Source organism: Trichosurus vulpecula, chromosome 3 (assembly GCF_011100635.1).
Source record: "Trichosurus vulpecula isolate mTriVul1 chromosome 3, mTriVul1.pri, whole genome shotgun sequence".
Classification (NCBI taxonomy): Eukaryota; Metazoa; Chordata; class Mammalia; order Diprotodontia; family Phalangeridae; genus Trichosurus; species Trichosurus vulpecula.
The window spans coordinates 17,734,082-17,750,702 of NC_050575.1; the positions used below are offsets into that span (position 1 = coordinate 17,734,082).

The 16,621-nt window shown below is 37.7% G+C and overlaps 1 protein-coding gene across 1 annotated transcript in view; it reads right to left on the reverse strand.

Annotated features, from left to right (window-relative positions):
- CDC42BPB (CDC42 binding protein kinase beta) overlaps positions 1-16,621 on the reverse strand; it is a 172,787-nt gene that overhangs the window by 52,977 nt on the left and 103,189 nt on the right. Inside the window, exons 12-18 of the mRNA XM_036752011.1 lie at positions 13,086-13,219; positions 10,710-10,952; positions 9,162-9,272; positions 7,167-7,411; positions 6,892-6,997; positions 6,386-6,510; positions 987-1,092 (exon numbers count right to left, since the gene is read on the reverse strand). Coding sequence (XP_036607906.1) covers positions 987-1,092; positions 6,386-6,510; positions 6,892-6,997; positions 7,167-7,411; positions 9,162-9,272; positions 10,710-10,952; positions 13,086-13,219 — 1,070 coding nt within the window. The remainder of the gene's footprint in view (positions 1-986; positions 1,093-6,385; positions 6,511-6,891; positions 6,998-7,166; positions 7,412-9,161; positions 9,273-10,709; positions 10,953-13,085; positions 13,220-16,621) is intronic.

The window sequence follows — 16,621 nt, forward strand, 5'->3', positions numbered from 1 at the left end:
AGGAACACAAATTATCAGTAGCCATACAAAAAAGTATTAAGAACTGAGAATTAAAGCAACTCTGAGGAATGGTCAGGAAAGGCTGATTCACAGAGGAAGTAAGGTTTTCAGTTGGGTTTTAAAAGATGGATAAAGTTCAGAGGTAAAGTTCAACTTTGTCAGAATGAGTGAAATTATAGCCAGTGCTGGAATTAATAATAGCTAGCATTTAAATAGCACTTTACAAATATAATCAGTTCTGATATAATACCTGTTTTGAAAATACCAATTTGATATATCAGCGAACATTTTGCGCATAGCTCAAATTTTGAGTTGTCTTTGTCAAGGTAAAGTGCCATATTTATGGTCTATGTTCTGGGGCGGGAGAAGTTATAGTCAGAGGAGGGCTGTTCTGAACTGCACCGATCTGTGGCTTCCAGCCAGGACCCAACCTCTACCTGGGGATTGACCCCACTTCTGCCATGGCCTCTGGTACTCCTCTCTCTTAGGGCCTGTCCAATTTGCTCCAGACTCTGCTAAGTCCAGGCTTCTGGGAACCCAGACACAGGCCCATAAGCAGACCAAGACTGCAGTATGTATTAACCATTTAGCACGCATAAAATTGTGCTAACATTTTTTATTTGGTTCCTAACTTTTCTGGATGTGTCACTGATGAAGTTTTTTAGTATTGTGCTGCCAATCATTTTCCCCACAAACCCTGTGGTTTTTATTGTGCAATTTTGCTTTCTGGGAACTCATATGATAGTTCTAAGGGAAATGACTACTCATTTTACCCTCACAAGTACCCAAAGAGGTAGGTGATGTTATGATCCCCAGTTTAAAGATCAGGAAAATGAGGCAGGAAGAGGTTCAGTGACTTGTCCAGGGTTATAGAGCTTGTAATTTCCTGAGGCTGGATTTCGAGGTCCAGAGCTCTATCCATGTGCCATCTAGCTGTCTCAATAGCAAACAAAGACAATTAACATAATCAACTAATAACAGCTTACCAGTGTCCTTGATCCTAAACTAGAGCTTCTTAATGACTCGAGTTCTTCTGTCATCTTGGAAGCTAAAGCCTGAAGATATCCACGGGCATCCTTTTCATCACTTACCCTGGTAGGACAGCATAACACAAATTTAGCTATTTTGTAACAGCATACATATCACTAATAATGACACATTCAAAAAATTGTTAGAAAGGAAGAATACTTCTTTCCTCTGGTATTTGGGACAAAGTCTCCTCAACTTTTACAGTTACAGTAACTTAGCCAAAACATATTAATAGCAGTGAGTACAACAACAAATATTCACTGACTAATGTAGTAGAAGTTTCTGAGAAGCTTATAGAGATTCACGGTCCTCCATTAATCATTCCTATATGCAAAATATCAGACATATGTCAACTCTTTTTCATATAGGAACTCAAAATAAAAGTTGGGACTAGAATACTAAAAATAATTTTATTCAAGACTATAACTTAAACAGGGCAGCTAGGGGGCACAGCAGATAGAGTGCTGGGCCTGGTGCCAGGAAGTCTCCCCTTTCTGAGTTCAAATATGGCCTCACACACTTAGTCCCTTAGCCCCATTTGCCTCAGTTTCCTCACCCATAAAATAAGCTGGAGAAGGAAATGGCAAACTACTCCAGTATCTTTGCCAAGAAAACCCTAAATGGGGGTCACAAAGAGTCAGACACAACTGAAATGACTGAACAAATAACTTAAATAGCTAAAGAGAAAATATGCTTTGGCCTTTAAAAAAAATCAAATCCTTGGCGTTATAAAAGATGGAATTAAATAAACCTAGATGCAAAAGCTAAAGTAAATCAGAACATGGGAGGTAATGGGGAATGGTAGGAAAAGTTCTGAATTTGGAGTCAAAGGGTCAGTGTTCAAATCTTGAATTTCTTACTTGCTGCTTGTTTTGACTGTGGACAAATTACCACTTCTCTCAGTCTCCTCATTTATAAACTACAATAGATAGTTTATTAGGTCTCTTCCAATTCTAAAGTCCTACACTTCTTATAACAGCATAACTTTTCTGACAACAACTCTCCTATGCTCTGTGGAAATTCTGCTCTAGCCTCAAAAAAACCCCTATAATCCTGTCTATTCATTCCTTTGCCCTTACTCTCATACAAAGGAAGGAGGAAACGTTGTTACACAATTTGCTCCATTTCTCTGCTTCCGTATTAATTCTTGAGGGAATTGAGGGGATTGGGAGGCAAGTAGTTAATTGAGTAAACCACTCTGACTCCACCTTGTGACTCAGTTCTGGAGCTAGATCAGTTCCCTTTCTATTCAATTATGGGTCTAGTCCAACTTCTCTCTGGTGAGAAAATTTTATGCAATTGTGAGAATTGGGAGAAAACCTAATTGCACTGGTTGAACCTAGCTCTGCATGGCTGGGAAACTGGACCACCCCTGCTGTTTAGAGACATTTAACCAAGCACTTAGGTTATGCTGACCAGAAACTCAGTCAGATCCAAAGACTGACGCATGGAGTTCTCAAACAACTGTACATTTCAAGCAACCTATATGTCTTATCTGAAAACTGGCCCCATACTAATCAATCACTTATTGTCTCCATGTTCCTCTGATTGTTTACAGACACTTAGGAGGAGTAGGGCATCTTTTTTTTTTCCTGAATTCAGGAAATTGCACCTGTTCACTCTCCCCCTGCCAACTTGGAAAGTCTCTAATCTTTCTTCCAATTAGAAATCAGGTCATTTAATGTTACATTATTTCCTTTTAAATAGCCAGCTTCATTTGATTGTTTTAATCTGTCTTGTCCTGCATTTGGAGTCCAGGCCTAAGCCAGAGGTCTAGTTTGTTAATCAATTGGCATGCATTGCGTAATAAATCGATATGCTCAAAAGACTGAACCTTTGTTTCCTTAGTCATTTCATCTTTCACCTACCACATGCTTTAACACTATTTCTCAGTACCCTTTATTCCTTTGAAGTACGTGCAAACTATTCACACCACTGTTTCCTTATCTTTGTTGACATGTATCCCGACTTTCTTTACTGATTTACTATCTGATACAGTCTTCTTCTCTACCCTGACTCATGCTGTCAGCCTCAAAGCCTTCAATGGTTCCTCCTCTATTCCTGTTGCACACTGTCATGTTCGCATATAAGCTCGTAGATTTTTAGCATTTCCAAGGTTCTGAAATTTGAAATTCCCTATCTTGTTATATCTCCCACCCCACACCCATTAACCTATTGTTTGTCCTCAATAGGACCTCTGGTTCCTTAACCGAGTCCTTCTCTCCCATTTGTCTCTATACCCAGCCTTGAATTTATGACTTTCCATTTTAATGATTCACTGGTCACAACTATGAAGTCTGTTATTCCCTTTGCTCTCTTCCTCTCTGCCTAGTCCCAGACTACTGATCACCAATGAAGAATCATAAAACTGAGGTGATTTCACCAACTATTATTTTATGTTGCCTAACTTCAGTGGAACCAATGCTGGTGCCTGGCAATCTTAATCTTTTCTTATTTATTCTCTATTTCATTGGCCAGTGACTGTGCAGAATCTCTTCTTCACTACTCTAGAGAACAACCACAGTTCTGCCTCCAATACTCACGACAGCTTTCTACTCCAGTAAGGAAATATCCTAGGGGAGTCCTCTCCACTCCCATTTTCCGAAACCATTCCTGACTACTTCTGGACCTCAATCCAATAAACATGTCAGCAATCTCATGCACCTTCAATATCTCCCTCTCTGGTGGTTTCTTCCCATGTGCCTATAGACACTGTCCTTGCAGCCTTTGCTGATGGCAACTCCTCCAAGATGCTTTTCTTCCTTGGCTTCAGAAAAACCACATTCTTCTGGTTCTCCTCTTATTGACTGCTCCTCTTTTTATGTCCTCTTCAATGATTCCTCAGCATGGATGTTCTTCCAAGTTCTATCTTGAGGTCCCTTTCTTTTCTTTCTCTGTCCCCTCTCCAATGAAAAATCTCATTCACTACAATGGATTCAATCATCATTCCTATGCAGATGGCTCCCAAATCTAGATTTTTAGCCTTAACTTCTCTTCTAAGTTACAGGTCCACATCTCTAAAATGAGTATTATTACCTGACTATCCTGGAAAGTAGATAGAATGTAGGACCTGAAGTCAAAAGACCTGAGTTCAAATTTGGCCTCAGGCACTTACTAGCTGTGTGACTCTAGGCAAGTCACTCAATCTCTGTCTCAATTTCCTCAACTGGATGGGGATAAGAACAGCACACACATTACAGGGCTATTATGAGGATTATATAATATAAAATCTGTAAAGCATTTAACACAGTGACTGGCATACAGTAGGTGCTATTTAAATGCTTATTCTCTTCCTTACCCGCCCCGCTCAATACCTTAAACTCAAGAGATAGCTTATGTTGTCACCCAAATCTTCAGCTCCTTCTGACCACTATTTTCAGTGATTCTAGTCATTTATCATCTTTCTCATATATGAAACTTTTCTGTAATCTCTGACCCTTCTGTCTCCTTCATATTGCATATATAATTCATTGTTAAGAACTGATGTTTTCACACTCCTAACATTTGTCCCATCCATTCCTGCCTCACTAACCTACCTAGCACGAGGCATTCATTACCACCTATCTAGGTTGTCACAGATTCTAAAAGGACCTTTTACCATCGCACTTTCCCTCCATTTAAAGCATCTTTCACACAACTGCCTGACTAATCACAAATCTCTATTCATGTCAAAATACTCCTCAAAACCATACCACCTAATGGATAAAATTCGTTCCTTTAAATTACATTCAAGAACTTAAACAAACAAGCTGGTACCATTTTACCTTTCTCCATGTGGTTTCCTGCATCTAGAATCCCCCTCTGCCTACAGAATTCCAATCCAATCTAATTCACTAAGCATTTATTAAGCAACTACTATATGCTAAGTATTGTATTAGCCACTTCGGATACAATGAAAAAAAAACAAAATGAAAAATTTCACCCCTAAGCCGGACTCAGATACCACTTCTGTAAAGATACCTTCCCTAATATTCCTAGTCAATAATGATGTTTTCGGCCCTGGAGTTGACACATAGCACTTAGTTTGTACCTCCCTTTATGCACCTATTATGTATTAGTCTAAAGTAAGTACTTTCTATGTACAAGATGAAAGGCAACATGGGATAGTGGATAAAGCATCGGCCTTGAATCCAGGAAGATCTGAGTTCAAGTCCTACCTCTATCACATTCTGAGTGAGTTCCCTATAAACAAAGAAATCACAGGCTTTAGTCCTCATCCCTATATAATGAGTACTGAAGACACAAAGACAAATGAAATAGTCTCTGTCCTTAAGGAACTTACATTCTACAAGGAAGACAACATGTACACATAGAAGAATATACAAAGCAAATGAAAGATAATTTTGATGATAAAGCAGCTGAAGGCATCAAAAAGCTTCATGCAGAAAGCAGAACTTAAGCTGAAGGAAATTAAGAAATCTACAAGAGGAAAATGAAGAGGGTCTGTATTCCAAGTACAGGGGATAGTAAATCAAAGGCACAGAGTTAAGAGAAACAGTACTGTGTGTGGGCAACAGGCAAACCCAATTTGTAATGCAAAATAAGCCTGGGAAAAAATGGCTTGGAACAAGGTTTTCAAATGCTAGTCTCTTACTCTAGGAGGGCAGGGACAAAGTCTTCTCTAAGCTTTGCACAAAGTAGGCATTTAGTAGATCTTTCCTTAATTGAGCCCTTTAAGGAAGGTCGTACAAGTACTATTATCCCAATTTTTCAGAAGAGGAAACCAAAGCACCAAGAGGTAAAGTGACTTGCCCATTGCCTTTATTCCTCTTTCAGCTTTGCTCCAGACTTTCATGCCTGAACTGCTGACTTATTCTGGAAATCCGCCCCCTGCCCGCCCCGCTTCACTCCCCACCTGGGATCTCTTCATCTTGAAACATCCAACTACCCCCTGTGGCCTTCTCAACCTGGAGTATCCCTCTGTCAGTCTATTTTCTTTCTTCCAACAATGAATTCCTCCTGGGACCTCCAAGGCAGAGGCCCAGGCCTGCCTCCAGGCTTTGTTCTTTATTATCTAGATTTCAAAATCTTCAATCTTTCCTTCCCCCCTCTCCCCACCTTTTAGCTTCCTCTCATATGTTGTTTTTCCCCATTAGAATGTAAGCTCTGTGAGGGCAGACTGTCTATCTTTCTGCTTCTATTTGTATCCCTAGAGCTTAGCACCTAGTATATAATAAGAGTACTTGTCTCCCTCCTTCCCTCCACTGTCACACGGCTAGTAAGGGTTAGAGGTGAGACTGAAACCCAGAACTTGTGACTCCAAGTCAAGTGCTCATATTCGTCAAGATACTGTAATTTTTTTTTTTAATGTTTGACCATTGTTTAGATATCTAGGGGATCTTGAGTTAGCACATACCACTGAATAATTTCTGCAATCTGAGCTTCCCAATGGGCAACTGAATCCTTCTTAGCTGCCAAATCTTGAAGTTCATCTTCTAGTTGCCTGTTTTGAGCTGTCAGTTTATCCACAAATGCACAAAGCTGAAATGAAATTATTTTTACTATAAAATTAATCAAATTGATGTGATACGAACATAGGTTCAATACTAATAAGATGGCTTTTTCTGCAACAACTGAACTAAAATTTAAAATAATTCTTCCCTTAATTTTCATTATTAAAACTTCCCAAATAATGCTAAACCATTTTTATTTTCTAATTCAAAATTGAATGCTTTGATTGGCTGAATTCTTTTTAAGTTAAACTAGAATAGTTCCTCATATATTGAAAACGTCCCCTTTAAAAGGCTCCATCACATGGTCACTTGATTCTAAAAATCAGTACCATTAAAACAATAACAAGCTTCAAAAATATTAGAAAACTAAAACATTCATGAAAAGTAACCATCATAAATCTTTCATTACCCTTTCAGTTTCAGTTGTCAATTTCTTGTTCTCTTCAAACAGCATTGCTCTTTCTCGCTCATATTTATCCTTTACGGTCCCTACTGCCTCCTCCATCTCATTATGCCTAAGAAGGCAAAGAAGGGAAAACATGAAAAAGCTTAGAACTTCAACGTCAATGAACGTATCCCCCTTTTTTAGTAACCGTAGCATTTTCCACATTAAATAAATCAATGTTATTCAGAGTCAGCACAGTGAGCTGTAGGCACATTTCTTAAAAGAACATAGAGACTTACCTTTCCCGTTTTGACTTTTCCAATTTATCTTTTAACATTAAGATCTCTTTCTGAAGTGCTAACTGATGGCTTTCTGAATCGTGCACTTCCTTTTTCACATTTTTAACTTCTAGGACATGAGAGGCCTCTCGCCTGACCAGTTCCTCTTCATAAAACAAAACTTTCTTCTCAAGTTCAGATTTTATTTTGGAAATTTCCTGCTGATGTTCTAAAGCAACACCTGATCCACGGACTCCTTGCTTTACCTGGAGATAATGGTTAAGACGTCAGAAAATTAAAAAGAGGCTGCATGGTGTAGCAGAAAGAGAGCTAGAATTAGGTAATACATGGTTGTTCCACATATAACACACAAGTGACCGCAGGTAAGTCTCAAACTCTCTAAGACTCATCTTCTTTTGTGAGACTTTCTTTGCAAAATGGTGATAATAAATACGGTGACTACTACTCCCCTCACCATCTGCTAACCAGCTCCAGTTTGCTATTCCCCAAATTCATTTAAAGTTGTCTTCCAGGGCTACCATTCTCCTGTGTGTGTTTTCTTCCCCATTCAGAATATAATGTCCTTGGGGACAGGGACTATCTTGCTTTTGATAGTTGTATCCCCAAAGCTTAGTACAATGCTAAGCACAAAGTAAGTACTTAAACGCTTTTCTATTTATTCAAATGAGATAATGTATACCTTAAAGCATGATATAAATGTCAGTTATTATGATGATATAAATTTAAAGGTGTTCTTGGTACCCTTCTCTCCCCAAGAGAAAAATCTTTTTTATTTTAATGGACTCTGAAGCACTCTTAGTCCTGTGCTGTGTTATAGGACCACTGGGATCCTGAACTATCATACTGCAGCATGGGCTCTAAATTGTTTTTCCAAACATTTGCACTGAACGGTCAATTCCTTCTCATGTGGTCCTCCACTGACATATAGCTAGGAGTAAATTCATATTTCAGGTAAGGTATTGTATTAGATGACCTATGGGATCATTTTAGACTCTCAGATTCTATAAGTTTAAGGGTAAAGTCTGTGACTATGTAAGTGTTTTTCCTAAATGTAAAGCTAAAAGGGCTCTTGCAAATATCAAATCTCCACCCCGGCCTCAGTCCCACACTCTCATCAACTAAACTATTTAGTGCACACAATCTAATGGCCAATCACTAACTCCTAGCCCTCCACCAAAGCAATGATCAGGCTAGCCTCTCCTTCACTGCCAAGAATTGAATATTTAGGGTAACACAGCATTAGTTTTAAACTTAATACAGTTTAATATAAACTAAATTAAAATGTTCTGATAGCAAATTAAAACAGAAATTATAAAATACAATTTTATATAAAAATATGAATTAAAAGGATTAACAAACAGATGGGCTGACTATTTATATCCTATGCAACAAATTGTGAGAAATGGTGGAAGCAGTTCTGTTTCCACAGAGTTGAACGTATCCCTCCTCTCCCCCCAGCTTTAAGTCAGGTGACTGATTAGAACCAGTTCTAATCAGAGCTGTGATCTAGCAGAGACCAGGCCTTGGGTCCAAAGGTTAGAGGCTTGTCTGTATGCTTAACGAGCCATTTGAGGAGGGCCTGACGTAGGCAGTCAGGGGGTTGAATCTGGCCAATGCAGAGCCTAGCGGGAGATTTGAATTCAGAATCAATAAAAAGACTGCCGTCCCTCTGAGTCCTTGTGCTCCCCTTACTCTGTTCAGGGGACATACTCATTTATTCAGAGCGAATAAATGTAAGATATAATTAAAACGTTCCTGGCTTCCCAATGAATACCATTTATTCCTAGACAACATGAGTATATTTATAACATGAATGAAGGCAAGGATCGTGTCTTCTATTTCTTCATATCTTCCAAAGCACCTATCTACCACAAATACCTTGTGGATCCCTGCAAATGCACTAATATGTCCCTGAATTCTACGTAATGTACAATGGCAGATCCAGTTATTTATTTTATTCTACTCTTATTTCTATTTAAAAACAACCACCGTCACCTTAAGGGCCTCCAGTTCACTTTCCACTTGCTTAGAGAAGCTCTCACTATGTTCACGAAGCTTGCGTTCCTTTGATGCTTCTGCAATTGCATCTTCAAGTCGAGATTCCAGCTAACAAAGGAGAAAGAGGCTTGATATTTATTTATTATAAAGTAATGGTTATTACACCAATTCATTCTCTCTCCCAAGGGAAACCAAAGACAACTAAAATCCTGAAGATCATTCTACCTCCTACCCTAGCCAAAGACTGAGAAGTAGCTTTGTGGCCTACCAGGAATGGCTTATCTGAAGTAAAACAAAGATTCTAACTTAAGTCAATGATTTACATCTGAAGTTTCTACGGAAAAATGACAAATAAGGAAAACAACCATTTGCCCTATAAGAACACTGATTCTTAACTGAAGGTCAAAGGTACAAGGTGGATGATTCTCCAAAGTTCATTAGATTACAATAAAACTGTATGAATGTAAAGTAAACAAGAGCTTTTGAGGTAAAGAACAAGAGATTATGAGGTAAATACTGAGACATAAAAGCATTTAAAAGAAAGTGCAAGTGAATTTCACAAAAAGATTACAATGTTTGGTTGGGAAAGACACTAAACATAAAAATTGAAATGATTTGCAAATGTGTTACAATTTAGCATAACAAAGATAAAATAATTCACTTTGAACCTTAAGACTTATCTTCAGGAAACAGAAGCACCGATTATTATCTTCATATTTACAACAATGCAGAATAACTACAGGAACCAAATGGCAGGAATATACATTTATTATTCTAGTTTTCTCCATCTTCCTTTTATACAGCTCTGGCATACTTTACTGGCAAGTAAGTATTTTTGCTACATACTAAAGTGTGTTCTATTTAAGTTTTTTTTAAAAGGCATTATGATCTAGTGTAAAGAACACTGGACTGGCCTCAGCTTTACCATGAATTTACTATGCGATTTTGGGCAAGTTATGTCCCCTTCTCTGGACCTCAATTTCTTCAACTGAGCAGCACTGTGGCATATGGAAAGAGCATTATGAATGTGGAATCCAAAGTGCTGGGTTTGAGTCCTGCTTCTGCAACAAACCAGCTATGGGACCACAGAGGCGGTCAGCTTACCTCTATTTCCTCATCAAAAGGACTTGGCTAGAAATAATCTCTAAAGTTCTTTCTAACTTGAACTTCCTAGGATTCTGTGAAAGCTATGAAGCTGGAATAAATAAACTCTAAAATCTCTTTCCAACACTAATCTCCCCGATTCTATAACGAAATGTTTAAAAAAATTTCATATATAGGAACTATTGTAATAAGAGCTTCAAAAAAGAAAATTTTGATGGAAGCTATATAATGTATGTGTGTGTTACATGTGTATGTGTATGCGTATATATACACATAAATACTTTTTACTTTGGCAAACCAAGGTGTTTGGTTTCAAATAAAACTTAAGACACTATTTAAAACTATGTATGCATTCCATTTTTAAAAAAGAATGTTTTGAGAATACACTGATTGATCACGGTTGATTAGAGACAATAGATATTTAAAGACATGCCACGTTACCTCCTTTCTGGCTTTCTCAGATTTACGGATTTCTTGTCTCATTGAATCAATTTTCTGCATGATTACTTCCACTTCCTCTTCTTTGTCACGAAGCTGTCGAGATATCTTCTGCTTTTGTGACCGGAGGTCTGCCATCCGCTCATTGAGCTCTGAAAACTCCTGCATGGCCAACTTTCTCTGTTGATGGGCATCTTTGAGTTCTTTGGTTTGAGATTTTAATCTTTCTGAAGCCTCAACCAATTGCTAAAAGAAAACAATAATATACAAAATTCATTTACAAAATCTCTAAATTGCAAAAGGTGTCAACCTGCCCCACCTCCTCTTCACTCATGTCCCCCAGCCTAATTCAAGTCTTCATCACCTCTCAATGAGAATCCTACCATAGCTTCCATACTGATCTCTAATATCTCCTTTTGCAAATCTGTCCACCACTAACCTGTTTAAGCGATATTTCTAAAGCACATATCTGACTGGGTCATTCCTCTGCTCGAAAAGCTCCAGTGCTTCCTAATGCCTATAGGATCAAATACAAACTCCTATGTTTGACACTTAAAGCCCTTCCCTATACTGATCCAGCCAATCTTTCCAGAATTATTACAAACTATCCCCCTTTACGCACTCTACAATCTAGCCAAACGGGTTACTTGCTATTCTGAATGTATGACATTTTATCTCATCTCTGTAGTTCTGAACAGGGAGTCCTTATTGATGTGCCCGGAATACACACCCTCCTCACTTCTACCTCTTAGAATTCCTAGTCTCCTTTTAAAGATCAACTCAAGTGTCACCTACTTATGAGGCCTTCCTTGAGCCTCACAGATAGTAATGCCTCTTCCCCCAAATTACCTTGTTTTTATGTTGCATATAGTTACACATGTACATGTTGTATACCACAGTGGAATAAAAATTTCTTAAGTGCAAAAACTGTTTCTTTATTGTCTTTATACTTCTATGTACCTAGTGCAGTGTCTGGCACATAGTAGTTACTTAATAAATTCTTGACTGACTAATAAGGAAGCAAGTCACAAGACGGTCATAGGGTGACTGGAGAGACCATAAGGAAATAGGAAGGATCAAGGGTCAATGAAATGACATGTGCATTAGAATTTAAACTGAATAAAGATGCAAAATTTATAACATCAAATATGAGCATTACTTCAAAATTAAATTTGATTAGAATTTTATGGGTTAAAAAATATGTATCTTCTTTGTTTCAAAGGGAGAAAAAAGATGGATTTTTTTTTCTTTGCTATAGGAGCTTCAACCACTAAAATTTCTATGGAAGTTTGTCAAAGCATTCAACATTTATCATACTATGGAATAATTTAAAATTAATGGTGCAATCAAACAATCATCTGTAACAGAAGCATCAAGCTCAAATAGAAACAGATCCCTGCAATCCACATATTAACTTAGAAAACCACAAATTTAACATTATTTATACTGTATTGTATTTTTATTTATTTTTGTTAACTATTTCCCAATTATATTTTAATCTGGTTTCCTCTGCAGGAGCTTTGGTTGAGGCCTAAGGATCATGAATTTGACGCATCTGACCTACAAGGTACATAATCTATCATAATTACTATGGCAAAAGAACTGAATAATGTAGTTGAAGTAAAAACAAACTTAGCAGATAACTTGTTGGAATAAGCTTACTTCTACTTCTACAATGAAGACAAATTCACAAAGGTGAAGTCAGGCTTTGTGTAACAAATGTGGACAAAAGCAAGTTGTAGCTCTACATAAACCTTGAAGTTCCAATATAGCCATGGGAGAATTCTGAATCCCTACTAGAACTTAGAAATGAAGCCTAAGCACAGTAACAACATATTACTTTAAAATAATTACTGAGCTAAAAGACAGGATGACTTAGATAGACAGATACAAAGAGATAGCATGGGACAGGGAAAACACACCTACCTCTGTCATTTGCTATGTGACCTTGAGAGAGTCACTTAATCTCTCAATGCCTTGAGCAAGTCTGTAGAATTTAACTACAAAGTCACAGACAGGTTGTCTTCAGATTGGTGGAAAATACTGCTAATTCTGGAATTGCCCATGTTGATGAAAGCATAGATCCTTTGCATATCCACACACTAAACTTATTTGGCTCGCTAACATTTATGGATTTCCCGTCATTATTAGAAAATGATTTTTTTTTTGTGATAGCGTTAAATGAACTCAAATGGAGAGCTGCTTTTTCAGGTGAGCAGCTATGCTGAGAATAACTTGAAAGTAGGGGTCAAATACTTAGTTATGATGGAAATCATTTCTAAAGAGCATGCCACTAAGTAGGTATGTAAATTAATCACTTTTCAAATGGGTTTAGAATGGGTTTGTGCCTCCTTCCCTAAGAGATAGAAGCCTACCTACCTTCTGCATATCCTCCTTTTCTTGCCGCAGCACTCGGAGCTGCTTTTCGAGGGCCTTCAGTCTGTGTGTGGAATCTTCATGCTCCTGGCGAAGTGTTACTGCATCCTCAAGTCGTCGCTCCAACCTATTGGAATCTGGACAAAAGTTAAAATCAATTTTGTGTTCCTTTACATAGACTGAACAACATGTGTATACCCATTCATAAATACACAAGTATCTACAGACAGGAGTACATGTAAATCTGTATTTAAATGAGTTATTTATAATAAATTTTATAATTTTATTAGTTCCCTATTCCCAATCATCTTTATTGGACTTAACAGGTCAAATCCTTGCTCACAGTCTAAATTTTTCAGACTAGAAAGGCTGCTAGCATGTCAGTCGTGTTCTAAATAAATAGAAAGGTATGGAGCCATCTCCAGTTCTCCTGATCTATATCTGGTCACTGGACCCAGATGGCTCTGGAGGAGAAAATGAGGCTGGTCACTTTGCACAGACCTCCCTCACTTAAATCCAATTCACTTGAAAGTCACAGTATCATCTCCCTGATATCATGGTCCCTTTTGAGAATGAAGGACCAATGACAAAATACAAAGGTATATAAATGCAAATAAGTAACCTTATCTAAGAGGATCAATTAAAATAAAGACTTCTTATATCAGTATAATCATGTGGAAATCCACATGTCCATTCTTTTGCATCTAAACCAGCCTAATAAGTAAAGATACTGAAAATATATGCAAAGTACTCTTTGCCCTGTTTGAATAGTGCATCAGTCAGAACATTTGCTGAGTTCCTCCTGTCTGTCCAGTGCTCAAAACAGGGCAAGAGAGGTAGCAGTAAGCACAATATGACAGACTATTGAGAAAAAAAAACAGCTTGCAAAAAACTGACTTAGACTAACACCTGATTATCATGATAAATTCCAAATGGACAAGCAATCAAAATACAAAAAGCTATGCCATAAACAATTAGAAAAGAATGTAAGTCCGTATCTTTTATGACTGAGATTAAGGAAAAAATTCAGGTTTGGACAAAGAACAGAAGAGATTATAAAAGACGAACAATTTTGATTTTAAAGCTTCTAGACAATCAATGCAGCTAAAAGGAAAAACATGATTAATGAAAAAAACTGTCATATAACTCTGAGAAAAGTCTGACATCCAAAATCTATAGATAACTGACAAAATGTTATAAGCCAGACAACTCACTGCCTAATAGACATATGGTCAAAAATAGGAACATTTTTCAAAATAATTAAAAAACAATTCACAATCATATTTTAAAAAAACATAATTCAATAATAATTAGGGAAATGTAAATTAAAACTCACTCCCTATCAAAATGACAAAGATTGTGAAAGATGGAAAAAGTCGATGCTCAAAAGGCTATAGGAAGATAAACAAAATAATTCACTGCTGATAAAGCTGTGAATTGGTCCAAATGTTCTAGAAAACAAATTGGAATTATGTGAGAAAAGTTACTAAACTGCTCATAATTTCAGATCCAGGAATTTTACTCCTTGGTTTACACTCCAAGGAAGTAATTACAAACCATCAACAATTTAAGTGTCTGCCATGTGCCAGCAACTGGTCTAAATATCCAGGATACAAACACAAAAACGAAACCAGTACCAGCTGTTAAGGAATTTACAATTTGTTGAAAGAAAACAACACATAGGTACATACAAAATACATACACGGTAACTGGGGGAGGGGCAAGAGGGGAAGGAAGAAGACACTAGCGTGTAGAGGGAAAGCTCTGGGGGATACCAGCTGACTACTGTCTGAATCTGGATATGGTGAAACAATAGGATGGAGGTCTATGAAGTGATGGGGAAGCTACTCCCCAGTGCAACTGAGAGTGAATAGCAAGAAGCACGCTCATCCCTCCTGGTCCAGTGTGACTAGCAATATGAGAAAAGATACTACATCCAGTAGTAGAAAAGGTGGCCAGGAATTCAGTTACGATAAGGGGGAAAGTGTAAGCAGATGGATGGAGTGTCCAAGAAAAAAGTCCAAAAGGAAAAGACATTTTGTTAAAAACAGAATACAGCTTTTACAGCTCACAAAGGAAGGGGAGAGTAGAGTCAAATAGAGATCTGGGGGGCAATAGGGCTGACACAAATATACACAAGGAAGTAGGAACTGATCAACAATGGAAAAGAGTTTAGGATCTAGGCTGGCTATTACTTAGAATCAAAACAGTGGTTGTTAGTGGATACATCAATAGCCGGGATACTAGATCAGGAGTTCTTAACTGAATCTATGAACTGGTATGTTATGTTTTATTTTTAATTTTGATAACTGTATTTCAATAATTGGTTTCTTTTTTGATCCTATATATTTTACCTTATGCATTTAAAAACATTATTATTCTGAGAAGGGTTCTGTAGGCTTCACTAGATTGCCAAAGTGATCCATGAAACAAAAAAGCTTAATACTTGCATTATATAGTCACACTCTTTTCAAAAGCATTAGATCATTATTATTCCCTAAGAAAAACTGAGGGAGGGGAAGACAAATGACAACATGCCTGTGCTGGCCAGGAAAATGTCCTAGTGTGACGACTGCTTGGGGTAAAGTCCTATCTAGGGCTGGCCAGATTAAAAGAAGATTATAGTGAGGCTCTCTAATCCAGGGCAACTCTGCCCCTTTAGAGTAGGAAGAAGGAAGATGAGGGGGGTGGGGGTGGGGGTGGGGGGGTCTCTTGAGGAAATCTCCAGATCAAAAGAAGGATGACTTCCTGACTTCCATTTCAATGTGCCATTTGACAGATAAAGTCAAACTTTAGAGACATAAAAAAAAAATCCTAGTTTAGTCCAGGGTTATTTCAGTTGAGTACAGACAATATTGACTTTCTCCCCCTTCTGGACCCTTTTACACGCTGCTAATGGTCAATCTTTTGTTCCCCCAGTCATTACAGAGTAGGCAGGCTGATTCCAAATAGCCTTTCTGCAAACTTTTAGCTAGGTAGTTTTTGGCTTCTATTCTCTCTGTAGGTAAGACTTGAGTTGGGCCCAATATATTTTGCCCTAGATAAAAAAGATGTCATGGTGTTGTGGGAAGACCACTAAATTTGGAATCAAAAGACCCTAATTTGAATACGGGTCCTGGCTGTGCTCGATGACCTCTGTGGTCTCTTCCAAGTCTAAATCTGTAGTGCTATGATCATCTATAAGTATGTTTTCAACTCGCACAAAGACAAATACAATTTACATGATGAATACTGCTAATCAGGCATTGGTGGTTGTGGCAAATTAAGTAAAAATCCAAGAGGCAAATATGAAAAGCTGAATACAGTCAGCTGGTCAACTAGCATTTATTAAGCACTACTACATGCCGGGCACTGTGCTAAGTGCTGGGGATAGAAAGAAAGGCAAAAAACAAACAGTTCCTGCTCTCAGTCTAATAAAGAACACAAAATATGCCAACAATTATGTACGAACAAAATAGAGACATTAAAACTAGTGATAGTCTCAGAGAGAGTGAATTAAGTTTAAGAAGAATGGGGAACAGCGACTTGAGAAGGTGATA